This window comes from Nyctereutes procyonoides, unplaced genomic scaffold, assembly GCF_905146905.1.
Source record: "Nyctereutes procyonoides isolate TBG_1078 unplaced genomic scaffold, NYPRO_anot_genome, whole genome shotgun sequence".
NCBI classification, from domain to species: domain Eukaryota; kingdom Metazoa; phylum Chordata; class Mammalia; order Carnivora; family Canidae; genus Nyctereutes; species Nyctereutes procyonoides.
Window position 1 is genome coordinate 56,137,741 of NW_026575020.1, and position 26,584 is coordinate 56,164,324.

The 26,584-nt window shown below is 60.2% G+C and overlaps 1 protein-coding gene across 4 annotated transcripts; it reads right to left on the reverse strand.

Moving 5' to 3' along the window:
• Positions 1-274: 274 nt before the first annotated feature.
• RHBDF2 (rhomboid 5 homolog 2) lies at positions 275-25,526 on the reverse strand. 4 transcript variants are annotated; one of them, XM_055323069.1, is made up of 19 exons: positions 25,460-25,526; positions 12,477-12,650; positions 9,210-9,363; positions 8,400-8,527; positions 7,706-7,901; positions 7,409-7,612; positions 6,420-6,548; positions 5,945-6,063; positions 5,622-5,816; positions 4,510-4,621; positions 4,248-4,322; positions 3,925-4,086; positions 3,466-3,575; positions 3,240-3,303; positions 3,053-3,147; positions 2,768-2,843; positions 2,500-2,600; positions 2,199-2,352; positions 275-1,494 (listed from the first exon to the last, which is right to left on the reverse strand). In XM_055323069.1, the coding sequence occupies exons 3-19, from the start codon at positions 9,351-9,353 to the stop codon at positions 1,075-1,077; spliced, it is 2,484 nt and encodes an 827-aa protein (XP_055179044.1). In that variant the 5' UTR covers positions 9,354-9,363; positions 12,477-12,650; positions 25,460-25,526; the 3' UTR covers positions 275-1,074. The 4 variants fall into 4 exon arrangements, with proteins under 4 accessions (XP_055179044.1, XP_055179017.1, XP_055179036.1 ...); XM_055323042.1 differs by lacking the exon at positions 25,460-25,526 and adding an exon at positions 24,786-24,859; XM_055323061.1 differs by lacking the exon at positions 25,460-25,526 and adding an exon at positions 22,077-22,842.
• Between the last annotated feature and the right edge of the window lie 1,058 nt (positions 25,527-26,584).

Sequence of the window (26,584 nt, forward strand, 5' to 3'; positions counted from 1 at the left end):
TCCTGGTGCAGGGTGAGGGCTGCAGGTGAGGCACAGAGAAGGGATGAGGCCTGTGACCTCGCCCCACTGTCTCCCGCTGGGGCAGCCAGTCCCTCACTGCCCCTGGGCTCCAAGGACTTCACCGGGTTGGACCAGATCCCCCACAAGTGAAAATACCCTCCCTTTGGGCCAAGGCCCTGCCCCTGAGCTCATGGCTGACCCCCTTCCCCCACCGATAAAAAAAAAAAGCCCCAGTTTTCACTCTGCTAGAGTCCCCCAGGTCAAAAAACGATACTTCTAGAGAATATCATTTAATACACTTGAGACACCATCCATATAAAGTTAGCGTTACTTTAAAAAATTAGAACCATAATATAAACCAGTAAAAAACGGGCCTGACTGGGCCTTGGGCAACCCCTGGGAGAGGGTCCTCGAGGTGGCCCGTCCCCCTCCCCACCAGGCAGGCCCCCCATCGCGTGGGGTAGGGCGGCCTCCTCAGAGCCAGCCCCAGAAGACAGAACACTGACTGTCTGTGGGAGGGAGGACCAGGCCAGACGGAGGGGACAGCCTATTTGGGACAAACAAGCCAAGGCTCTCAGCTCCCCAGCTGTGTGTCCTTCCTCTTTCTCTGCTCCAGACCACGGCAGAGCCTTTCCCACGCGTCTGGCCAGGAGCATTAGGACAGGCTCCCCGGGCCACTGCTGAATAAGGGGTCCTGGCTCACAGGGCAGGGAGGGGAGGAGGAAGGGGAAGGAGGGCTGGCCGTGGTGAGGCAGGGACGGGAGCCTGGTGGGAACCCTGGGCACGTCCCAGGGAGGGCAGGCTCACAGTAATGGCACGTGTGGTGGGCGGGGGGGTGGGGGCAAGAGTAGAGGCCCGGAGGGGGTGGGGGCAGATCGGCAAAGCCGAGGATGAAAGGCCACCCAGAGGCAGGGGTCCTGCCGGCAGGGGAGTGGTGGGAAGGCAGGGGGCCCTCCTTTGTGACTGTCACCGCGGGCCTCACCTGCTGGAGGGAGGGCCTGGGCCCTGGCAGCGGGTCTCTGGGGGGCGGAGTGCTGCAGACAGGCAGCAGGGCCCAACCCCGCTGGGCAGGCGTCAGTGCAGCACCTGATCCAGCTCGTACTTCTCGCAGAAGCGGCTGGTGAAGGGGAAGCAGGTGAGGTACTCGATCCAGGGCCAGTTGATGGGGTAGACATAGAGCCAGATGACGAGAGAGGCGAAGAGGCCGGCGAAGACCAGCAGCGACACCAGGATGAGGGCCCGCTTGCGGTACTTGTCGCTGGTGCCGAAGGTGATGTAGGGCAGGAAGGCGAAGGCCAGCAGCAGGCCGCTGAGGAAGCCGAAGATGTGGGCGATGTTGTCGATCCAGGGCAGGAGGCCACAGATGAAGAGGAAGAGCACGATGGCCGACAGGTTCAAGAAGGCCTTCCAGGGCCGCTCCAGCAGCTGCCAGCTCTGGAAGAGCTCCACGAACAGGCAGGCGAGGAGGCCGAACTGCGAGCCTGCAGGGCCCACCTGAGCCGGGCGGGGAGGGGGGTGGAGGGGAGGGGGACAGCGTCACTCCCAGGCACCGGGTGCAAAGCCTGGGCATAGCCCGGCTGGGGCACTGGGACCTGGGTCAGCCAGCCTACGGGAGGGCTCCTCCCAGGGCTGGGGGCCCGGACGTTGAGGCTCCTGGACCAAAGTGGGGCTCGTGGCACCCCCAGCTTTCTGCAAACACTGAGGACCGACTGTGTGCCCGGTGTGTGGTCCGTGCAGTAAGCAGGACAGACAGGCCTATCCGGGCAGCACAGGGCAGGACGGACAGACACCGAACGCCAAGGGCGTTGGGTTGACCTGATGGAAAACCTGCCGCTGTTTCTGTGGGTCGTGAACGGTGCACACTGGAGATTTCATACAGCTCAACCCACAGATAATGTGACACGCGGGTTGGCAGGCAGGGTCACAATCACGAAGAGAAATGAAGCAGAGGAGGGGAACAAGGTGAGGGACGGGGTCTGGGAGAGTCTTTCTGGCAGTGAAGCCTGAGCATGACTCGGGGGCATCGCCGTTCCCTCACACCCAGGGATTAGGGGATCAGCCAATAAGCCCACGGCTTAGCTGTGCACCTGCTGTCGAGCCTGGCCGGGGAGGGGCCGTGAGTCCCTCGGGCAGGCCCACAGGGAAAGTGGGGGGAAGCAGCAGAGCTGGCCCTCCCAGCCCATCCCCCGAGGCCCTACCTCCGCCCGATACGGGAGGAAGATGGCACTGGCGAGGTTGCCGGTGATGCCACTGAGGATGAAGATGATGGCGATGCGGTGCCAGCCGGCCAGCTTCTCCAGGTCCCGCAGGATGGTCATTTGGAAGACCACGGACACGAGGCAGTGCACCACGCTGGGGAGGGGGACATGTCAGGCATCCGCTGGTCCGTGTCTGCCCTTGGCTGCCAGCCAGAGGGGCAGGGGTAGGGGTACAGGGGAGGGGCGGGGGGGGGGAAGCACCACACAGTGTGGGTGGGGCGGGCAGCAAGGGGCCTTTTACCCAGCGTGGAGGAACAGAGACAGCCAGAGCCTGTAGAACTGATCCGGGACCTCGGGGTTGAGGAAGGGCAGCAGCCCACACACCTTGTCCAAGCAGTGCACCTGAGGGCAAGCACGGGCGGTCAGCACCTGTGACCCAGCTGGCCCTGCTGTGGGGGCAGAGGCGGTGTGCAGAGCCAGATTCCTGCGGCGGGAGGGAAGCACGAGGCCGGCCCCAGCAGGCTGCCACACTCACCTCATGCTCAGGGCCCCAGCAGGCCCGGCCTCACCTGGGAGCACAGTGTTGCCTCTTCATGGAAATAGCCGTGCATGAATTCACAGTATTCCCGGGTGGTGATCTCACAGCTGGGGGGACAGGGAGGCAAGGGGGTACATCACGGCCCCGAGGGCACCTGCCCGTGGGCAGAAAGGGGCACCCCTCTGCAGGGACCCTAGCTCTGGGGCAAGCTCCCCTTCATCCTGCAAGCTCCCGGAGTCGGGGAGGGAGGATGCTAGTGCGGGCGGTGGGTGGTGACCGGGGAGCACGGGGAGCTCCGGGCGGGGCACCGGCTGACCTGCCCTTGGTGCTGATGCAGCACGGCCGGCCCTTGATCTGGCAATCCATGTGCAGGAAGCCGGTGCGATTGCTCTTGGCTTGCTCCGTGCAGATCTGCGGGAGGGACACGGATGCTGGGTTGGGCCTGCGCCGCAGTGGGCACCCAGCCTGCCCTTCCTAGACCGCTCTCCACCCCAGACACTCACTGGCCACTTGGTGATGTCATCAGGCCAGATGTGGGCACCGCTCGAGGCTGGCTCCTCACAGGTTCTGGAGGCAGAGTTCGGCAGGGGTGGGGTGGAATGAGGACCTGTGCCTGTGCCCCCTCCCCCAGCCTGCCACACCCACCCACCAACTTCCCTGTAGGACGCACGGATGGGACACTCAACCCCACCTTCTCACAGCCCAGCTGTGGGCCACCTGGGACGGTACCTGGGGTCTTGGTGACACACGGCTCCTGATGTCCGCTTCTGGCCCAGATCAGACTTGTCCATGGGGGGCCCCGTATCATCCTGCCACTTGACAAAAGTGGCCAAAGTCTCCTGGAAGATAGAGGGGGGTTGGTTGTGAGTAGGACAATGCCATCCCCATTAGTGTGGGCAAGGGACCCTCCAGGACAGCAAGTCATCCCCTGGTCCCCAGGGCTCAGGCTCGTCTCCCAGACCTCTACCCTGGCTGACATTCCCAAGACCTGGGAATGCCACTTCTTTTGCTTCTCTGGGGCTGGGAAGGTTGGCACGCTCCCTGTGCTGGGCCATGTACGGGGTGTGTGGGGCCAGAAGGAGGGAGGGGATGGTCATTGTCCTTGAGGTCCCCTCCTCTAGGCTAGGGTGAGTGAAGATGGTGCACAGGACTGGAGAGGGGCTGGTGGGGTTGGGGGCCCTGGCCCACCGAGCAGTCCTTCCGCTGGGTCTGGATGCAGCCCGAGTGGTCGTTCTGGACACAGCAGCCCGAGTCTCGCTCTAGGTCTCGCTCTCGAAGCACCAGCTGCTCAATCTGCTGGTCCTTCCGGATGCAGGGGGAGAACTTGGCTCCCAGGTGGATTAAATCAATCTGGGGGAGGGAAAAGAGTGAGCTTGGGCCCGGACCGGCTCAACTCTGTTGAGTTTCCCCTGAAAGTCCCCTGGGCAAGCCGACCCCTCGCCCAGCTGAGGGGATGACAGGGCCCCGGGGCTCCCCACTGAGATGCTGTCCCATCCCCCTGGGCTCTTCACCGAGCTGGGGCCAATCCAGAAGTTCTCCTGCTGGATGTACTTGACGCTCTCATACACACCTTTGTTTCTGAGCACCTGGGGCAGGAGAGGGAGTGGGGGGTCAGGGGTTTCCCCATCCCAGGGTAGGGTCCCCAAGATAGGGTCAACGGGTATAGTTATGGTGAGCCCTGAGCACTCCTCCAGGTGTGGCCATGGGAGGGATTCCACGGCTGATGATGCTGGGACCCTCAGCGGGGAGCACCCCTTTCTTAGCCTGACTTACCAGCTGGGTGGTGACGTGCTGGGCAAAGCCCACAGGTGCGATGCCATACGTGCAAATCACCAGCAGCGTGATGATGATGTGGACGAAGGTCAGCCAGTAGGTGAAGTAGGGCCTGGGGACAGGGACCCCAGGTCAGCAGAGAAGAACCCACATCTCAACCCTCAGCCTGCTGAGCCCAGCCCCCATCAGCTCTCACTTGCTCTCTCCCCTCCCCCTTTAGTCCCCTCCAACGTACCCTTCACCACAGTGACTTTGAAAATGTAACTCTGAGTGTCTCTCCCTCAGCTTAAAACCCTTAGACGGCTTCCTCCTCCCCTTGGAATAAGGTCTAACATCACCTCCTACTGGCTGCAAGGCCTTCCTGTGCCTGCCCACCTTCTCCAACTCTTACAGCTCCTGGAACAAACCAGGATCCGTGCAGCCCCAGGGCCTTTGCACATGGGGTTTCCTTTGCCAGAGATGCTCTTCACATCTCTCTCTACCCATTTAACTCCTGCCCATGCTGACGGCACCCCTCCCCCACCAAGCCGTCCATTCATTCTCTGTCCTCCTGGGACGCTTGCTACACTTGTTATTCATTTTTTATGATTTTGGGTTTGATGTATTGGCTCACTACCCGTTGCATGCTGTGACAACTGCCCCTCCTCAACCCTCTGGTCTCCCCCACAGTCCCCTCACTCATAAAGCTTCTAACTGTGTCTCTGGCCCATCCTGTCCTCCCTGTCCCTCCCAGTGGGGCTATTCCAGCGCCTGTGTGATGGCGCTCAATGAATGCTTGTTGACTGCTGTTGGGAGCTGGGCTAAGGATACAGGCCAAGAGAGCAAGGAGGGTGAAGAGACAGCAAGCACCCGCGGGCCCTTCCAGGTGACATGCATGCTCATAGGGTAACCGTGAGGACTTGTCCCTGCTCTCCTCTCCCACAGGAGCTGCTCACTAAACACCTGTGGAATAAGGGGTGCTGCAGGAGGGGGGGTCCCGGGGGGTCTGCAAGCTCCTAGAACTCCGGGGGGGTGGTTCTCGGCCCCCCTCCCCTCTGTCTACACCCGAGGGGCTCCCGAGAGCGAGGAGCGCAGCCCACGGTCCCTGCCACCTCGCCTGTCGGCCCGCTCACCGGTGGCTGTCAAAGCTCTCCAGCTGGCGCTGCACGGTGCTGCTGATGCTGCGGCGGTAGCTCCGGTTCAGCCAGTTGCCCACCACGCCCAGGCCGTAGTGCCGCTTCTTCCGGTCGAAGGCGAAATGCTTCACCTTGGAGGCGATGCGCTTGCCACGCCTGGTCCCAGCGACCGGGGCTCGGCCGTACTCCTTCCTGGTGCGGGACGGCTCTCAGCCTGCTGTCCCCTCCCACACATCCCAGAAGGGGGCCCTGGCAGTCTGGGGAGCCCTTCCCCGCTGTGCCATCTCCCTGCACCCGGAGGAAGGATGCTCAGAACTCACAGAGGGATCTGCACCCCATCGGGGGAGACCGGGGAGGCCGAGCGTGGGATCCCCCGGAAGTAGCTGGCAGAGAGTGGGGGAGACTCAAACACGTCATCGGGCATGGAGCTCATTTCTTCCTGGGGTGGGGTGGAGCGGGGGACACAGAAAAAGACAGCGTGAGGAGTCACTGTCCCAAATACTGCTCCCCGTAGCTCAATTCAAGGACAGATCAAAGCTAGACGGGCTCTGTGGGAGGGAAGGGGAAGGCGGGTGCCCGTCAGCCCTGACAGTGACTTTCCTGGCCGGCACCCTGCCCTGCCAGGTCGACAGAAGGGCAGGGGCCCAGGAGTTCCAGGACATGGCACACCCTGTCCCACCAATGGACCTTTGGACCTCTCAGGGGCTCCCGGCACAGGATGATCAAGGCCAGGTCATCTCTCCTAACTCCCAGGCCACCCCATACCCGGTCCCAAGGCCCACACCCCATGCTTGCCTTACTAAAAAACGAGGAGTCAAATGTGTCTGCCCCATCGACCACGTCCTCCTCCAGGAAGCTGGGGTAGGCAAAGCTGCGTTTGACCACCCGGCACCGCTGTCCCGTGGCATCCAGCACAGAGCGTCCCTGTGACAGGGCAGAGGCACGGGCATCAGGTCCAGGTCAGGTGCCAGCACTGCTCCCTCCTCTGAAGGAACTGTCAAGCCTTGGGAGATGGGACCCTACCCAGAGCACAGTGTCTGCAGGAGAAGGCGAGGAAGGCCAGGAAGCTTCTGTAGCCCCAAACCCACCGGTCTCTCCAAGGTTTGCGGTTATCCTCTCCCTGCTGACTTCCTGCCCTCTGGCTTGGGCAGCGAGCTTGCCACCACTCGTTCTGCACCCTTCCTCCCCAAACTCGGGCCACGTTCCCCAGACGCAGTGCCCTGGCACAGCATGCCAGGCCCATCTGCCTCTTTGACCCCAACCTGCTGCCACCCCCTCCTAGGAGCACCCCTTGTTAAAACCACATCTGACCACACGCCCCTCCAGGCCTTCGCAGGGCCCCTTCCCTTGGCTGAGAACACCATTCCTTTCCTTCCTTCCTTCCCTGGGGAGCTTCTCCTTATTTTTCTGGGCTCAGCCTGAGTGCCTGTCCTGACATCAGCCCCTCTCGCAGAGGCCCTAGCAGTCATCACACCGAATAGCGACACCTGTACCCTCCGGGCTGGGGGCTCTTGCAGGGCAGCGACACACTCAGCACATCCTAGGCGCTGTGAACTTGGGCAAAGGGTGGTGCCTGCACTGGCTTCCCCAGCTATGGAGCACTGGGGCTGGGAGGCCATGGCCAGGCTCCTGAGCTGCAGGGCCCTCTTCCTGCCAGGGAACCTGGTGCACCCACTGCCCTGAGCATGGAAGGAAGGACGTACCTGGTAGGCTCTCGGGGGGATGCTTTGCGGAGGGGAGGGGGACACCATGGGGGCAGGGCAGAGGCGGGGAGGGATCGTCACCTTGAGGAGGGCAGCGGCAGCCTGAAAGCTCATGTGGGCCACGGACATCCTCTTGCGGCGGGGCAGGTGGGAATGGCCAGAGCGGACACTGGTGAAGGAGGTGAGGGACAGGACCCCCGGGGTCAGCGGCGGGTGTGGGGCATGGGGCCTGTCCACCTCATCCGGGTGGCGGAATGCCCGGCCACGGGCCAGTGGGTCGACGATCTGGGAGGGATGGAGGTAGTGAGCAGAGCTGATGGGGCGGGGGGGGGGGCCCTGGTGCGGAGGCCCGCCCCTCGCGACCCCAGGGGAGCCCACCTTGGGCATCTTGCAGGGTTTGGGAGACTCGGTGCCCTGGAAGGAAGGCACCTCCTGGCTGGGGAGCTCCAGGTCCCGCTGGCACGACGCCTTGAGTCGGCCGTAGCGCACGCTGCAGTGATGCAAGCTTCTGCGCTGCCAGTGCTGCCGCTTGGCCTCCCAGTCGCCGCTGACCCCGAACCACTGGGCGGTGCCCCTGCGGGAGCAGACAGACAAGGCGGCTGTGAAGGCGTAATGAAGGTGACGACAACGGAAGCAGGACAGGGCACATACAGGGGTGACGGGAGGTGTGTGCAGGGGAAGTGACGGGAGGTGACAGGGCACAGGTGCGTGCAGCGGGTCGGCTCCCGTTTTGCCCCCGGGTTGGTACCCAGTGACCACATGATAGGGTGGAACAGAGTCCAGAGCCGGAGCTGGGCTGGGCAGGGTCTGGGGGGCACCCTGAGGGCCAGTGCCACCCCACATCCCCACTCCCTGAACCCCCCCACCCCAGCCTCCGCACTGTGACTTTACATGGCATGCGTCCCTGTTGGGCCTCAGTTTCCCCCCTATAACATGCATGTTCCAGCTCTGTCAGGGGTGCTGCTCACAAAGGCTTGCCTACCCCTTCTAGGAAGGGGACCGGGGTGGCCATGCCCAGCCAAGGTCCACGGGGCTGCTGGTAGGGGCAGGGGGGTGGTGGGAAGGTGCTCACTTGCGAATACTCTGGGACAAGGAGGCCTGGCGGCGGAAGCCAGGGCGCTTCTCCGAGCTGCCCTCCTGCCATCGTCCCCGCTGCTCCTGGAGGCTGACGCTCTTCATGTAGGCCGGGTTCCTGGGCCTCTGTGGGTGGTGGGGTGGGAGGACAGGCTGGGGCTTGGTGGAGCCCAGATCCCGGGCTCTCTCCTCTTCAGCTCCCTATGTGAGAACCCCGAGAACGCACCTCACCCCCAATTTAGACACCTGAGCCGCTTTCCTTCCGAGTGTAAAGTCACCATTCTTTACACTCTTCGATGAACCCTAGCGTGATTTCCTAACTCCCTACCCAGTGCTCCCCGCTGGCTCCCTGCATGCAAAAGAGCCCCCAGGGCGAGTGGGTGGCACCAACACAGCACCCCTTTTATGCCCCAGGACACTGTTTCAAGGCTGTTCTCAATAAGCCCTTTATGGAGCCTCGGTCCAGCCTATCTTCATTTCCATCCTCCACGGGAGCCGGGCACTGCGGGGTCAGGCTGCCGATGCCCAGGGTGCGGGGCTCCTCGGGCTGGGGGTGGCTGGCCCGGGCAGGAAATGGAAAGAGCTGGTCCTGCTGGAACCGGGAGCCTTTCTCGAAGCTTCCACTGACCACCGGGAGACGCAGCTCCTGCGCCCAGAGCCCACTCCGTGACGTCTGGGGCCAGGGAGGAGGGGGCATGGGCTAAATCAGGGGTGACACAGGCAGAAGGGGCCTCCTCTGCTCAAAGGTGTCGTGTGGGCACAGCTGTCGCTTGTGGCAGGGCAGCGAGCCTCCAGGCTGCCCCCTTACCTGGGGCAGCATGCTGGCCTGCTCGCCAGGGGCCGAGGCCTCGGGTGGTGGGATGGTGATGGACAGGTTGGGCGGCTTCCGGCTCTGCAGGCGGCTGCTGGACACGGAGGAGACGCTCTCACCATTCTTGTCAGTGGAGTCCATGGTGGGCCGGCTGGAATGGAGACCGGGAGAGGGGGCATGAGTGTGTCGATAGGTGGCAAGACAGAAGGGGACCTGGGGACACCCAGGTGCCAGGGCAGGCAGCCCAGGCTGAGAACAACCTGCAGAAAGTCGGTCAAATCTAATTCTAGAGTCTAAGCAGCGTGACAGACTGAACCTGAACTGGGTGGGGTATCGCAAGTGGTTCTATTTCTGTCCTTTGTTTGTATTCCAGGCCAGCAGGGGCCTGGGAAATCCCCACCTTTCTACCTCCTTCCATTGGGGGGTCTCTGCTTCAGGCAAGAACCACAGCCAGAGAGGAGCCTGAGGGCAAAGGACAGAGGGACAGAGACCTGGGCTGCCTTGTCAGTTTGGTCAAGGTAGGCCTGGGGCCAGAAGGTAGCTTCTTGGGCCCAGGAGCCCTGCCTTTGACCTTGGGGCAGGGCTTGGTGGAAGATGAGAAGGCTCCAGGGCAACCTGGTGCCCTAGCCACAATCAGGAGGTCCCCAGCTGTGCAGGGAAGGGTGGTTCTCTGGGTAGCCATCCCTGGGTTTCTAGCGAGGAAGTGGTAGCTCAGCCTCATTGCCAGATAGATGGGAAAGCCACCAAGCTGGTTCCTGTCCCCGGGGCGGCCTGGTTCCTTTTTCAAAGGTAACTGAAACTGCCACCTGTTTGGTACATTTTTTCTTTTCTTGGAGGAAAAATGTTAATCCCAAAGATAAGAAGTGGCATATGCTCACTGCAAAGACAAAAAAGACTCAGATGATTATAAAGTGATTATAAAGTAAACTCATAATCTGCCTGCCACCCTGTCTTCTAGGAAAGACCTCTTGGCACCTAGAAAAGGACACACGTACTTAAAATTTTACCCTCACATCACACGTTTTCTTCCATAGCATGCTCATCTGGCCCCATCAGCACATACAGACTGAGCTACCCTTTTTTTTTTTAATTTTTTTAATTTTTTTTATTTTTTTACTTATGATAGTCAGAGAGCGAGAGAGAGAGAGGCAGAGACACAGGCAGAGGGAGAAGCAGGCTCCATGCACCGGGAGCCCGATGTGGGATTTGATCCCGGGTCTCCAGGATCGCGCCCTGGGCCAAAGGCAGGCGCCAAACCGCTGCGCCACCCAGGGATCCCTCTGGCTAAAGTCTTTAGCTATTTCATACCCTCCCCTCTTCTCAAAGCTGCTAGAGCAGGTTTGGTCTCTCTTCCCCTAGTATAAGGCCAGGGACCCCGTGTCTGCCTGCTGAGGCGGTACCGACCCTGGGTGTGCGCAGCAGACCCGGGGAGAGTCACACAGGAGCCCTCCAGGAAAGGGCATGTGGGGCCAACGTGGGATGGAAGGGTGACACAGCAGCCACATGCATCCCAAGTCTGTCTGTCCCTCCATACACAGCCCACCAGAGCCACCATGTCCTCTCACCTGAAGGATCACAGCGGCCTCCTGACCACTCCACCTGCTGCCCCTCGAGCCCCCTACCCTCGAAACCATCTGCCACGCAGCAAGAGAAGTCACCTTTGAAGAGCACCAATCACACCACATCACTCTCTGCCCAACACTGTACCACGATTTCCTGTTCTCACTTCTTTTTTAAAGATCTTATTGATTTATTCATGAGACACACCGAAAGGCAGAGACACAGGCAGAGGGAGAGGCAGGCTCCATGCAGGGAGCGCGATGCAGAACTCGATCCAGGACCTGGGATCTGGGATCATGCCCTGAGCCAAAGGCAGACGCTCAGACACCCAGGCGCCCTGAGCAACCCAGGCGCCCCTCCTGTTCTCACTTAAAGTCCAAGCCTCTGGGATCCCTGGGTGGCGCAGCGGTTTGGCGCCTGCCTTTGGCCCAGGGCGCGATCCTGGAGACCCGGGATCGAATCCCACATCGGGCTTCCGGTGCATGGAGCCTGCTTCTCCCTCTGCCTGTGTCTCTGCCTCTCTCTCTCTCTCTGTGACTATCATAAATAAATAAAAATTAAAAAAAAAAAAGTCCAAGCCTCTGACTGGGGCCGCTGGGGCTCCCCGGGGGGATTTGTGTCTTCCTTGCCCCTGACCCGGCCACTCTAGGACCCTCACTGTCTAGCACCTGCTAAGCCCTGCTAGGAGGTGCTGAGGGGTCATGGTCAAAAGCACACTGCAGCTTGGTGGTCTGGGCTGGACCCGCACTTGACCGCAGGTCACCCATGTCCTCCCCTTATGATGGGGGAAGGACCTCCCCCCAGAAAGGCACCCTGAGCGTCAAATGACAGTACGCATGCTGCACACTCAGGCGATGTATGCACACAGAAATTTGTTCAGGAATGTTCACGGCGGCACGTTCATCGGAGCCAAAAGGTGGAAACAACTGAAATGGCCACCGACAAACAGATAAACAGAACGTGGGACATCCACCCAATGGGATTACGAGTCAGCCACAAGCAGGAGTGAAGCACCGACACAGGGTCCCGCGTGCGTGAACCTTAAGGATATTCTGCTAATCGAGAGAAGCCGGACACAAAAGACCAGGTACTCTAGGAGTCCATCCATATGAAAGGCTGCGACAGGCAGCTCTACAGAGACGGGAGGATCGGCTGTCGCTGAGGGCCCGGGAGGGACAGCACCTAAAGGCTGGGTCTCATTCTGAAGCGACGGAAATGTTCTGAAGCTGCCCGTGGTGATGGTTGCACCTGCCTGTGAATATGCTACAAACCACTGAGCTGTACCCTTTGCATGGATGTAGTTTATGCAGATTAAATGGGCTAAATGTGAATTATAACTCAACGAAGCTGTTAAAAAAATGTCTCAGGCAGGTGCTCCATCAACATTAGGCCTCTGTCTATGCTCGGCCCTCCATCCCCACATCAGATCTCCACACATCGGAGCAGGTAGCTCCTTCCTATCATTCTGGTTCCAGCATGAGTGCCACCTCCTCCGAGGAGCCCTCTCTGACTGCCTGATGCAGCCCTCTGGCCCTGCTTCGAGCCTCTCCATCGCTTTACCCTGCTCACCTCCCTCTCTCTGCCTTATTCACTGTTGCATCTCCAACTCCAGCAGAGTGCAGGCCCCCAGGTATACTGGTCCGTACTGGTTGAAAAATAAACAAGCAAGCAAAGCCAGACCCCTCCGGCTACCCAGCTTCCTACCTTCAGAGTTTGGGCTGAGCTCACAGCTTCCGGGGTCTTGTTGAAGACGTCTTCAGAGCATGTTCTGGTCCCTTCTTTACTCTATGCAGATGCTCTGGGTTCAAGCCTCAGCTCCGTGGAGAGGTGGACAGATGTGCTTCCAGCCCAAGCAGGGCAGCTCCTGTGGTGCACAGCCTGTAGGGAAGGAAGGGCAGGCTCAAGCAGGTGTGTTGGAACAAATGCATCGGTCAATCTTCCTGACTTCAGTCTCTGCATCTATAAAATGGGTTAATTCCACCGGCCTCATGGGTGGGGGATTAAGAGAGATGTTCTCAGGGATCCCTGGGTGGTTCAGTGGTTTAGTGCCTGCCTTCGGCCCAGGGCGTGATCCTGGGTCCCAGGATTGAGCCCCACATCGGGCTCCCTGCATGGAGCCTGCTTCTCCCTCTCCCTGTCTCTCTGCCTCTCTCAGTCTGTCTCTCATGAATAAATAAATAAAATCTTTAAAAATAAAAAAAATAAAAAGAGATTTCTCGGGATGCCTGGGTGGCTCAGTCGGTTGAGCGTCTGCCTTCGGCTCAGGTCACAATCTCAGGGTCCTGGGATCGAGCCCACCTGGGCTCCCTGCTCAGTGGGGAGCCTGCGTCCCCCTCTCCCTCTGCCCCTTCCCCCCTCCTGTGTGCACGTGCTCTCTATCTCTAATAAATAATTATTATTATATAAAGATAAATAATTATCTAATAAATAAATAAAGATCTTAAAAAAAAAAAAAGGTATGGTCTCCCCACCCACAGTAAGGGCTCCTTGTGACAGTGGGCTGGGCACTCACCCGCCGTAGCCAGGGGCTCTAGCCTCAGACTCCCCCACTCCGGGTTGGGAACCCCGAATCAGGACGGGCCTCTACGTTTTTTCTGTTTCAACATAACTTCACGAGAAACGTTTAACATAAACACAAAGTGTTGGCTATCTTCTGATTAAGATTTCCTTCCCAATAGAGGGAGGCAGATATTTAAGGCATATTAAGGCTCAAACGATTTAGAAGTGTTTCATTGTTGTTTTATTAGCTCTTTAAATAATATACTGAGCAGAACTCCGAAGGCTGCTGGGGGCAGGACGGGTCACGTCTTTAGGTGCGCCGGGCCAGGCCTGGCTTCGCTCTTCACAGACATCATCTCACTTTGTCCTCAAAACACCTCTCAAAGTAGATTATCTCCCATCACTCCCATTTTGTGGGCAGAAGTGGGAGCTTAGAGGGGTTAAGTAACTTGCCCAAGCTCACACAGCCAGGAAGGGGAAGAGCTGGGTCTCTTCGAGAAACAGAAGCCCCCTGCTCCAAGCTAGGGCACTCTGGGGGCAGGACAGCCCCCTATCAGGGTGACAGAGGAGAGTCCAGTCTGCGGTGGGGGGGGGGGGACGGGACTTAGTTCTACTGAACAGTACTCTGCAAACTCTGTTCCTCAGAGGCCTGGGGCTACCCAGAAGGGCCTGAGGGGCTGCCATGGGACAAACCAGAGTCTGGGGGCAGCTCTAGGCCCTCCCTCTGATTTCACAAAGCGGCAGTCTTCCAACAACAGGAGAGAGGAACTTCGGGGGCGTGGTGGGGGGCAGAGGGGGCGCCAGAGGGGGATCTGAAGATCTGAGGCAGAACCGGGGACCCAGGACGCTTTCTGCTTCAAGGTTTGCCCGACAGACTCGGGCATCCTTCCTTCTAGCCCAGAGTGCTGGGAGTCCTGACCCCACACCTCAGGGCATGACAAGGCCCCTCAGAGGCCACTTTGCATCTGCTCTGGGCACAGCTCCAAGACAACAGCCACACCTGGGGCCCCTGCACGGAAAGTTCTCCAGCCTGGTCTCCCCTGGGACCAGAGTGCAGTGAGAGGGCACCAGGCAGGTGCTGTCCTGAGAAACCAGCACCAAGGAGGGAAGCAGGCAGGTGGTGGAGGAGGGCTGGGAGGGTAGAGCTGCCGAGTCCAAGCTTGCGCGAGGTCACCAAGCACAGAGGACCCTTCTGGAACTCAGTGCCGATCACTTCCCCAGAGTAAGCGCCCAGTGCCCTTCAGAACCTGTCCCCACCCCCACCTGACACACATGCCCTGCAGGTCCCCTAGGCCCCACTTCCTCATTGGAGGCCCTATACCTGGTATACCAGGCTCCACCTATCTCCACCTGCAATGCCAGGTGAAATGTCACCTCTTCCTGGAAGAGGTGCCTCTGCCATCACCACCAGACAAAATCAATCACTTTCTCACCTGCCTCCTCCAGCATACTGCAGACATCTGCCTGTGTGTAGGTGTCCCCGACCCCATCAGCATCCAGGCTGGAACAGTTAACTCCTACCAGTGGCTACCAGGATGGGAGGCAGGTGAGATGGTGGGGACAGGCATGGCTGCCCCACAACAAAAATCATCTCCCGCCATCCTGCACTCAGCCCAGGAAGTGAGTGGCCCACTCTGGACAGCTCCACGAAGCACCCTCTGCCCTGCTGTGGCTCTGTGACCAGAGTGGATCCTGCCCCAGGACGAGCCCCACTAGACCTCCTGTCCCCTTTCCCCAGCACAGCCCAGACTCCCCAGCCCACCCTCCCATCCTGAAGCCATAGTGCCCTGCCTGGGCTTCCTCAGCCTAGGACCCTGCTGTGTTGCTGGCATCTGTGCTGATGTCATGACAGAAAGAAGGGCAGACACGACCTCGGGCTGTAGGACTGGGGTGACTGGTCTGGCCCCGGGGCACTTCTGGGAGCCACCAGGAAAAGTGGCCGGGCCCTGAGAGCAGAGGCGAGGCCGCGCCTCCTCGGGGAGCAGCGTGGTGCCTGAGGGCTATTTTCACCATCTTCATGGGCAATGCCGAGTCCTGGCCTGTGGGCAGTTTTACCCCCTGGCCTCGCCTCAGTCTCCTTCTCTATTAAGCAAGGGAGCTGGACAAGGTGATGGCCCAGCTTTGACACCCACTAAGCCCACACGGTTAGTACGAAACACCACTTTCCACAGCCCCTACTCCTGAGGCTGCCCCCAACTTGTGCAGAAATGGTGAATGGTGGGCAGGTGTACCAGAAGCCCCGCTCCTTCTTCGGGGTGGCGAGGGGCAGAGGGTAGAGTTGGTGGTGTGGGGCGGGGGGGGGGCGGTGCAGAACCCAAGTCTAGGACATACAGGAACCCAGACAGAAAGTGCTGGAGCTCTGGGAGCACCCCGTCCAACGCATATCTCCCACGCCCCAGAAATGCTTGCTCGCTGCAGAGGAAATTGTGACATCCTGGGACAAGGCTTCCTCCTGGCCCACAGTCACATCCGCTGCTCTGTCTGAGATCCCGGGGCTGCCGCAGCACCCAGGCTGTGGGCCAGGGTGGGGGGATTTGGGCAGCGTCTGAGCACCTGCCCCACCCAGCAAAGCCACTGCCACCTGCCCAAGCTGGATCCTGGCCTCACTGGGGCCTTCCTCACAGAAGGGCCTTCACAGCCCCAGCCCAGGGTCTCTGGGCCTTAGGATGGGGTCCACCGTGGGGTGGGGGCGGGGCAGAGCCAAAGAAAAAGTGAAGTGCAGAGTTCCAATCATCCCGAGGCACCACGGGTTGACACATCCGTAACCCCCACCGCTCCCACCACCAGTGGAGTGACCCAGCTACCAGCAGCCAGGATCACACATGGGACCAAAATGCACTCAGAAGGCACTCACCGATGCCACCAGAGTCTGGTCTCCCCCCGAGGGGGGCTGGGCACTGCCAGCTAAGCCCTATCCCGACAGACAGCCAGGGCAGGCAAGGCCTCGGCCAGAGAGCCTCCCGTGTCAGAGCTCTAGCCGTGGTGCTCCGGCAGGGTGCTGGAGGCGGCCCCCACCCAAGCCCACGTGGGCCCACCGTCCCCTAACCTGCCCCCAGGCGCAGTTCCATCTGTGCCCAGGAGTCTGGCTCAGGCCCCTTCCCTCCTCCCCACCTGCGCACCATGATGCACGCCAGCAGGCTTCTGGGGGCTTCCCTGGTCATCTTGCTGACGGTGGATGGCTGGCTCCACAGTCCCCAGGCTCTGAGGACCTCAAGAACCAGGGCAGGGAGCGAGCTGCAGCTCCAGACGGAAGCTGACGGGCTCCTGACATCAGGGCTTAGCCTGTGTGGCCAGAAGTGGGGACAAAGGGAAGGAAGGGGCCCTGGGCGGAGGGATAACAAGCATCCCCTCCAGCAGGGGAAAGACGCAGACCACTACTGATCACTGGATGCGGTCAGGAAGTTAGGGGGCCTCCTGCAGAGACAGGCGCAGGTCCCCAGAAGCGAAGAGATAAAGCCCCCGCCACCTGGCCTGGGCTTGGAGCTGAGGGGTGATAGGCAGTCCGGAGGGAAGGGAGGCAGGCGGCCTGGGGCCGCTGGGAACCTGTCTGTCCCCCGATGAATCACAGGATGACAGGGTGACAGCCAGGAGCAAGGAAGTGGCCTCTCTCCCCTGCTTCCCTGCCACAGAAACTGAAACCGACAGTCCCTGCCCGCAGCCTTCTGGGAACCAGGGCGTTTTTTAGAAAGCTGCAGAGGAAGCTGGCCCTCGCCCACTGTGTAACCCCCAGCCAAACCCGGGGTTCTGCTGACCTCAGGGAAGTTGCTTCAGCACCCCTCGAGACCCGGAAGGAGCAGCTTATGTAAAGGCTGTCACCTAACCCGGTCTGCCTACCCGTGTCCCAGTGGCCAGTGACTCACCGACACCTCCCTGCGCTGCCAAGAGCGGGCCGGAGCAAAGGGCAGAGGAGTGGGGAAGACGCTGGGGGGCCGGGACAGGACGCAGGAAGACGGGATGCGGGGAAAGGGGGTATGGTGGCCCCCTCGAGACCACGAGCTCAGACTTGCTCACTGGTTACAGGGAGCTGCCCCCCACTCCCAGGGAGGACCCACTCCCCCAGGGCTGCGAGCACCCAACTCCCCCAGGGCTGCGAGCACCCACTCCCCCAGGGCTGCGAGCACCCACTCCCCTAGGGCTGCACCCACCCACTCCCCAGGGCTGCACCCACTCCCTCAGGACTGCACCCACCCACTCCCCCAGAGCCCCAAGACCGCAGCACAGACTGCATTGCTTCTTTAGCCCAGCTGGCCCCAATGGAGAGGAAAACTGAAAGCTCCTGTGGGTTTGCACCCCTCCCACAGGGAGAGGTCCTACTTAGAGGGTCCTTGCCCCAGAGCCCCTATGTCTCCACCCCCCACACCTTTCTGGGCTTTGCTGGAACTCAGAAGATAAACAAGGGGGAGAGGGGCACAGGCTCAGGGCTTAACCACCCACCAGCTTCGCCACAGCAGACCCCAGGTTCTGGACTCCCTGTGACCCAGTTAGGGCGGCTTGGGTGGCACAGCCGACCACAGACACGGGAAGTGGGTGCTGGGCTCCAAGTCCAGGGTCTGAGCACACGGGAGTGGGGAGGGGGAATTAGGTTCTTGGAGTGGTGCACACCCCAACACCCCTTTGTACCACCATCAGGCTTTCTCAGGACCACACATCAGTGGGGCGGGCAGAGAGGTGAACACCTCCTTGTGGGGAGCCCTGCGTCCAGGAAGCTGGCTGAGCTGGGATGTAGCAGCTGCTGGCAATATACCTCGGCAGGCAGCACTAAATGCCACCGGGTGTCCCCAGCTGGACACAGTGCTGGAACCCGCCCTGCTGGGGGCCCTCCCAGAGAGACCCTCCAAAACTTTCTGGTCTCCAGAAACTGCTCATAGAAGCACGCAAGGCAGGGATGCAGGTGCCTTTCGACAGCTGAACAGGGATGCAGGTGCCTTTCGACACCCCAGGAAAGCAGCAGCTCTCAGAGCCTGGGGGTGCCCTGTGGCTTAGGAAAGGGAGCCCAGGCTCTTCTGGAAGGTGACACGTTCTGTCCCAGTTCTGCTGCTCCCTGAGCATCACCATGAAGGGGAGGAATCAGAAATGGCACAGGGGGTCCAGAAGGCCCTGGTCCTTTCTGAGCCAGACACCAGGGCACAGGGGGCTTCCCGCAGAGGGAGCATGCACCACCAGGTGCCAAGTTGACCTGAACTCAGTACAAACTGGCTTTGCTCCAAACATGCAAGAGGATTTGCCTCTATTAGGATCCTGAGGTACTGGGAATTGGTTTTTGTTGTGTTTCCCCCCACCCAAGTTTATTTATTCACTTTGTAATGTCTGTACCCAACATGGGGCTGGAACTCACAACCCTGAGATCAAGAGCCGGGTGCTCCTTCAACTGAGCCAACTGGGCACCCCTGGGAACTGGGTTTTCCCTGGTCCTTGCCACTGGCAGAGGCCTAGCTCAGTGGTTAGGGGAAGGATGGGGTTCAACATGGGCTGGGGAGCAGGGGAGGCCTGCTTCACTCCTGCTGGAAGTTCCCCAACACTGAGGAGTGACAGGCTGTTTCCAGACACACCCACCCTCAGTACAGCCAGGCTCTGACTTGGGCTTGCAAGGGTGGGGCCCACCTAATTTCCACCCGGCTCCTTGTGGCCTAGCTCTACACAGTAAAAACACTGTCCAGGGTGCCTGGGTGGCTCAGCGGTTGAGCTGTTGAGCGTCTGCTTCCGGCTCAGGGGCGTGATCCTAAGGTCCTGGGATCAAGTCCTGTATCAGGCTCCCTGCAGGGATCTGCTTCTCCCTCTGTCTGTGTCTCTGTCTCTCTCTGTGTTCCTCAGGAATAAATAAAGCCAATAAATAATAATAATAATAATAATAATAATAATAATAATAATAATAATAAACCACTGTCCAGCTGAAGGAGACAGGGTCTTGGGTCCAGCCCTAAATGCTGTGACCTCTTCGGCAAGACACTTAACATCTCTGTTTACACAGAAGATGCTAAGTAGCCCCCAGGAATCTGAAATCTAGGTGGCTTCGTCACCATTAGCTGGGGCTCAGCCTGGGTGCACAAGCAGCCAAGGCACAAGGGCTTACCATAGCTTATGGAGAGGGAAGCACCTGGCCCAGGTCACCCAGCCAGAAGTCAGGCCCTGGGCTGCCCTGGGTCCCTCATTTTGAGACACTCAGGCTGGGGCTCTGGGTGCCCCTCACATCCTAAAGCCCAGGCTGGCCCCACAGCTGGGAAGGAGCATGCCAGGCAAACAATTTTCAGCTTGTAAACAGTCATTAAAGAGCTAATAAACCTGACTTCCCAGAACCCTGCCCTGGAGCTTGCTGCTTCCCCAAAAGAGGCTGGCCCCAGCCCCAAGTGCTACAGGGCACTTGGACATGGGCCATTCGGGCCATTCAGACTGGGGGTGCAGGGCTTTGTAAATCCCTACTCACCGCAGCCCCCCACCTCTCTTTGGGACAACGTGGATTCTCTCGTTGAGGAGTGAGGAGGGCTGCGGGGCAGGGAAGGGGGGAGACAACAAAGATAGGACTCAAAACCTGGTTTGGCCACTTACCTGCTGGGAGACTTTGGGCAAGTTACCACTTCTGAGCCTCGGTTTCCTCTACTGTGAAATGGGGTGATGTGCCCCCACCCCTGAGGATCCAGCAGAGATGACATGAGCTTACGAATGAACAGGGCCTGGCACACAATCACCGGCCACTAACTGGTAGCTGCTATTCCTGGCTGACCGCTGCTCACTTAGTCTCTGTATCTGGGCTAAGAGCCCCGGAAGTAACAGCTCTCTATTTAACAGCTGGGGGAAATTGAGGCTCAGACCAGTCAAGTCACCTGTCCCAAGTCCCATTGTTAGGGGGTGGTGGTGGTGCTTCCTGCCACCCTGGAACTGGTGAGGCAAAGCGGCCAAAAAAATGGGCGTGGGGTGGCGACCAAGGTGCTGGGGGGTGGGGGTGGAGTTTAGGTGTGGGCTTCTGAGACTCATGAGCTCCTCCCAGTCCCCTAGGCAGAAATGACATCACCTGGCACTTAGGCAGCACTACTTCTTCTCAGCTTATCAAAGGGCTTTCTCAAACATTCTCTCACGCTGTGCTGTCCGTATCTCATCATCACCGGTATCTGACAAGGTGAGAGCAAGGGCTCAGGCCGGGTTTCAGCTCCAAGTCCTGCTCTTGCCCCATCCCACAGTGAGGTCCCCCACCTCCTGTTCCAGGCCTCCTGGAGGCCATCCCGGAGGCCTGACCTGGGGAGGGCCGGCTGGAGAGGGAAGAGGTGCTTCTTGCTGGATGTCAGGGGAGAGACCACCTCGGATGCTCTTGGCTCGGGCTCTAGGGCCATGCGTACATGGGAGGCAGGAGAGAACCAAGGCTCTGAATGGCTTACCCTGTTCCTGGCCCCAAGAGTCTGGCCAGAGGGAGCAGAGCTGAGGGTCACTGCCTCCGTGACCCCCCTCACCCCTCATCAGGACACACGTACAGGCAGACAGGGAAAACCCTGGGCTGGGAGAAGCCAGCAGATCCTGTCCTGAGGCTCTACTCCCACATCTGAGCCCCCTCAGCCTCTGTGGGGCAGAGCCCCCCCCCCCGCCCACCCCAGACCAGCCACCTGGACAGATAACTGTTGCACTGCTCTTCCTCAGTATGCTCTCAGCTAGTCCCCCCAACACCCATGAGGCAGGACCCCGTCCTCACCACGAGCCTGTGCCAAGGACACAAGGATACGCTCCTAACGGCAGCCACGATGCCATTACCCTGTCAGCTCCGATCTCAGGACTTCACAGGCATCACCTCACAGCAAGCCATCCAGTGGACTGCTGCTGCCCCGCGGTACAGCCAAGGAGACTGAGGCACGGACTACAAGTGACCCTCATTCCACTGCCCACTAGCTCAGAGGCCACCGCAGCTGCCAGCTTCTGGGCCTCGCTTCTTGGCTCCCCATGCTGGGAATCACCCACCAAAGGTCCTCCCACCGTCCTGGCCAGCATCCCTGATGGGTGCTGCCCACTTAGCTCCAACCACCCCCCTGCACCCCACGCCTACAACAGGCCCCTGGTAGCTTTTGAATTGGCAACAAATGATTTATGTCTGGGTCCCCAGATAAGTTTACACAATGACGGAATGTGGACACTGTGGCTCTCATACTTCCCTGAAGATGATGAATTTTTCTTTACACTCAGCTCTAACTTCCATAGGGAAGCAACAGTGATTTTATGGGCTGTGTGGGAAAAAGCCTTATTTTCCCCCAGGGCCGGGGCAGGTGGGGCGACTCCTTCCAGCCTGTATCCTGGTCACCTCCCCAACCTAGCCACCACGTGAGAGGTTAGCCTGCACTCCCAGCCGGCGCTGTCAGTCCTCCCCCAGCTTGGCTCGGCTGATAGGAAACTGGGAGATGTGTGAGCTCACCCTGGAAATCCCCCCGGGGGGCCGGGACAACACCGAAGGCTAGCTACTCCAAAGTGGGTGATACAGACCCGGGGCGGGGGGGCGGGGACAGGGAGGAGGCAGCCCAGAGAGGACCTCTCTCCAGATGCTGCACCCCGGGACAGGTGAGAGGCCGGGGCCACCCCAATCCTGCCCCTGCCCATCCTGAACCAGAGAGAAGTGCCAGGTAGCTCATTCAAGTCACCTGTTTTTGTTCTGTTTTGTTTTTAAGTCTTATTTAGGTAGTCGGTACACCCAATGTGGGGCTCAAACTTATGACCCCAAGATTGAGTCCCATGCCCTCCCAACTGAGCCAGCCAGGCACCCTCATTCAAGTCACCTGGACAGGAACAGGTACGTGCATGCACAGACACGCCCCCTTGACTCCTTCCTGCTCTTACCTGCTGTTCCATCTGACATGGTTTATGGCAAGTTGACAGAAACCCTGTGAAGAGCTGTGGCCACCAGTAAAAACATCACCACTGATGAAGAGCCAGCCTCAGACCCCAGCGGCCTCCGTGATGTATCTGCAGTGTGATTAATCCCTCCTCTGAGAGGAACAGAGGTCCCCGCTCAGGCAGTGTGTGTGTCTCACACCACATACAGCCATGGTGCGCAAATGAGCCAACCAGACAGGAGCCAGCTGGTGGCTTTCCAGCAGGGAGGCACAATGTTTTAGGGCTGGGCCTGGGAGCCAGGGCCCAGGTTCCATATCAGGCTCTGCTGCTTAATTCCTGACCGGCTTGGTGCTAGTCTTGAGTGTGGTTTTGTGCCATGAGAAACACACTAAAGATAGAAGTCACTGTTGCAGTTTGTGGTTCAACAAAAAGAGGGGAGTGCCACTCCAGCCCTTTAAACTTAAAAGCAGGGACACCTGGGTGGCTCAGTGGTTGAGGGTCTGTGTGCCTTTGCTTCCGATCGTGATCCCGGGGTCCTAGGATCAAGTCCCCCATCAGGCTCCTTGCATGGAGGCTGCTTCTCCCTCTGCCTGTGTCTCTGCCTCTCTCTCATGAATAAATAAATAAAATCTTTAAAAAAATAAACTTAAAAGCAAACAAAAACAAAAACACCAACCAGAAACTGCCACCTGCCAGAGTTCCCAGGCCAGGAGGCCAGGGTACAGAAGTGAACAGGATGGGGGCAATGGACACTGTCAGAAAACAGGAAGGGGGAGCAGTGGGTGGTCTGGGCTCCTGGGCACAGACAGCTGCTTCATTCCATCTCACCTTTCTAGAACAGCCCTCCACCGCCATCCCCTGAGAATTGGACCAACACTTAAACCGGAGTTGTCCCTACTGGGGTTCCCCAGGGCCTAGCACTTGGCTAACACCAGGAGCAGGGGGTGCCTCGCTCTGCCAGCAGTGGGGCCCACCGTGGGGGTTCTTGTCTAACCCTGGTTTCCCACAGTCACAGAGGACTTTTTTTTTTTTTTTTGGCAAGAGAGAAGCAGATCCGGGAGCTACAAGGAATTAGAAGCCTGAGTCCTTGAATGTTATTTTCCTGGTGTCCATAACTGGAAGACTCAGGTGTCAGTTTAGAAGGGAAGATTCCAGCAGGTCACATGGTGTCAGGCATCCATGCCTGTCTCAGCAATCCAGCTTTGGGAAAATCTTTGAGAACAGAGCCTCCCCCTCCTCCTCCCCAACCTGCCCAGGGGATATTTGAGCTTGAGGGCTGCCCTGGCTCACCCTGTATGGGAGGCTGTGGTAGGGGTGAAGCACTTCGGGGCTGAGCTGTGAGAGAGCCCTGTTCCCAGCCCCTGGGACTCAGCTCCTCCCCCACAGCACCCAGACCTGCTTCCTGCAGAGCCTGTGGTGTGAACAGGGACGAGGCAGGTTTATGGCACCAAAGGAATCCTATTGCTAGAGGAATAACTGCCCTCACACCTCTCATCTTACTGAAGTTTATTTTGTTCCTCCCCGAACCCCGGGGGGGAACTGAGGCAAGCAGGGGAAGTCAATGAGAAGTAATTTGATGGAGCAGGTGCTGCTCCTGGGTCTTTGAACTTCGGCACGGCGCTGACACTTTGAGCCGGGTAAATTCTTTGTGGCGAGATGCTGTCCTGGTTTTAGCCGCATCCCTGGCCTGTACCCACTGGATGCCAACAACAACCACACTCACTTCCTTCTCCTGAGTTGTCCCAACCAAAATGGCTCCAGACATGGTCAAATATCTCCTGGCACCAAAAATCAGTCCCCTGCTTGAGAACCACTGCTCTCAAACAAGTTTCGCTCTCCCCTCCCTCTTCCCTCCACCCTACCCACAGAGTGACAGGAACACAGCTGCTGGGCTCATCCTTTTCCCAGCCAATGTCACCACCATGGGGTCCTCAATCTAGCCATTTGGGAACCGGCAGCCAGGGCAGGGCACGTGTGGGGTCATTAGGCGAGCCTTCCCCTCCTCAGACACACCCTCGCAGGAGCTCCAACCCTTCTGCTTTCCCCCTTAGGCTTTCCAGCCGGTTAGGCAGGGGCCGAGACCTGGGAGGCCTGGGGTGCCCCTCCGTCCCGGGACGGGAGGGAGGAGATGCCTCTCCGACTGCACCTCTTCTACCCCTAACCCAACCCCAGGCTCCCCGGAGGGGGCCAACCTTCCCAAGCCCCTCAGTCCAGAAGTCAGGACCTCTGGGTCCAGCTTCTGAGCTCCGATCTGGCCTCGCCGGGACCCAGCTCCGCACCTGTTCCCACCCCGGCGACGCTGAAAGCACAAACCTCGCCCCGAGGAGAAAGGGGAGGGAAGGGTTTGGGTGCCAGGCGCTTCTCGGCAGGGAGGAGGGCGGGACGGCGCGCTCCCGTCCCCGGCCAGTCCCGGCTCCCTCCCGGGGCCTTAACTTCTGCCCAAACGCGTGCCCCCCACCTCGGGCGGCCCGTGGCCCAGGGACCCGTTCGGCGTCCTGTGCCAGCCGAGCCCCGGAGACCGGCAGACCCGGTCCGGCGGCCCCGACTCTGGCCTCCGGCGCGGCCCACGTGGGGCCCGAGCGCTGCGCAGGGCGGCCCCCCCGGGACCGTGCACCGCCGCCCCGGGCGAGGCTCGGGCCCGACCCCGCGGACCCCCAAGGCGCCTGCGGCCGGGCCGCCGCGTGCCGGCTCCGCCCTTCGCCCCGCGCTCACCTCCCTGCGGCCCCGCGGCCCCGGGACGCAGCTCCGAGCGGCGCCGGCCGGCGGCTGGGCGGTGGCTCCTGGGGGCCGGGCCCCGGCGCTCCGCCTCTTCCCTACCTGCGCGCGGGCGGCGGGGGCGGGGCCTGGGAGGGGGCGGGGCCCGAGACGGGCGCCCGGAGCCTGGGATGGGGCGGGGCCTGGGAGGGGCGGGGCCGAGCGCCACGGGGGGCCTGAGAGGGGCGGGGCCTGGGACGGGCGCCCCGGAGCCTGGGAGGGGGCGGGGCCTTAGAGGGGCGGGGCCGAGCGCCACAGGGGCGGGGCCTGGGAGGGGGCGGGGCCGCGGCCTGGGAGGCCGGGCCCCGGCTCAGGTCACTGCGGGACGCTGCGGCCAGCCCCGCGGCGCCAGGGACTTGCTCCGGTCGCTGGGTGCTCCGCCCCTTGGGGTGGGGGTCCCCCCTGGGCAGAGCCCAGTTTTCCGCCCGAGCTAGTCTCTTCCGGGCGCCGGCCTCTCCTCCCCCGACAAAGCGCATGATCTAGGTCTGACCTGCCATCACGTCACCACCTCCACCCCCATCCCCGCCCCGAGAAAAGTCACTCCCACGACGACCACCTCCCACCCACCCGTCCCTCCAGCGCCCTCACTCTAAGGCCAAGTGGGCCTGTTCCTCCAACCTTTAGCCCCTTACCTTTTCCTTGAAACACATTTGGAGCATCTCGATTACTCCAAATCCCCGGGCAGCTCCCGCCTCCGGGAAGCCTCTGATCTCGGGCCTCCTCCTCCTCCTCCTCCTCATCCTCCCCGGGGGTGGAGGCGCCCTCCTGGGCCCAGTCTTGCTCAACTTCCCCGCCCGGGGCACCAGTGCTGGTCCCTGGCAGAGGCCCTCTCTGGGTGCCTGTGTGGGTGGCCGGGGTGTCTGGAGGAGTCCTAGGAATCTCCCTTAAGGCCCACCCAGTGGAAACTCGCCTGGTCTCTGGCCCCCAGACGAAACCTTGACTCACACCAGGCGCCTGCAGCAGGAGAGGAAGGTGCTCAGGATCTGGAGATTTGGCGGGGCCAGGCTCTAGCCCCTTCGAGCCTGTTCTTAATTTGCAAAGTAGCAAAGCCTGCCTGGCCTTCTCACGTGGTTGGCAGTGGGATGCAGCAAACAGAAGCTGCGAAAGGCTGCACCACCCCGGTGTTAACTAGTGTTAAGCCGTGGGGGCCTACAGCCAGAAGACCTAAGTTCAGATCCTGGTCCTGCTCTCTGTGTGGCCTTGGACAAATCCTGCAACCTTCCTGAGCTTCCGCTTCCTCCTCTGTAAATGGGAGTCATGCTAGGCCCTGCTTCTTGCAAGAAGCCCCTTAAAGGGCACCTGGCTCGAGCTAACTGCTGGCAGCTGTATTGTTACTATTGATACCACTGTTCCTATTGACACACTAGGACCCGGTTTCTCATCAATTCTAAGCCAGTTTCTACTCTCTCTCAGCCCAGAGAAGCTGGCCTCCCATTCCTGATCTCTCCTGATCTCTCTGTGGCCCAGGCTCTCCCTAGCTCAGGGGCAACCCTGGGGCCAGGACTTAGCATTGCTCTCCCTCGCCCCCAGGGCACCCACATTTGTGGGGACCCACCTGCAACAGCCCTGTGGCCAGGGCCAAAATTGGTGAACTTCCTCCTCCTAAAGGCATCAACAAGACCGGCCCAATTCCCTCCAGGGTGGGTGTGGGCTGGGTGGGTGCCAGGTGTGGTGTGCCAGCTAACCCCCTGCTGACACTGGGCCTCTCCGTCCTTCTGCCCTCCGGGCCCCTTGGGCGGGGTTTGGCTACCCAGGTG

Excerpts from the sequence above, each read along its gene's own strand:
- RHBDF2 (XM_055323069.1), bottom strand. The coding sequence starts at position 9,353 with ATGGACTCCACTGACAAGAATGGTGAGAGCGTCTCCTCCGTGTCCAGC. Across the intron at positions 5,817-5,944 it reads GATGGGGTGCAGATCCCTCT|GAAGGAGTACGGCCGAGCCC; the intron begins GTGAGTTCTGAG and ends GTCCCGCACCAG. Across the intron at positions 3,148-3,239 it reads ATGACATCACCAAGTGGCCA|ATCTGCACGGAGCAAGCCAA; the intron begins GTGAGTGTCTGG and ends TCCCTCCCGCAG.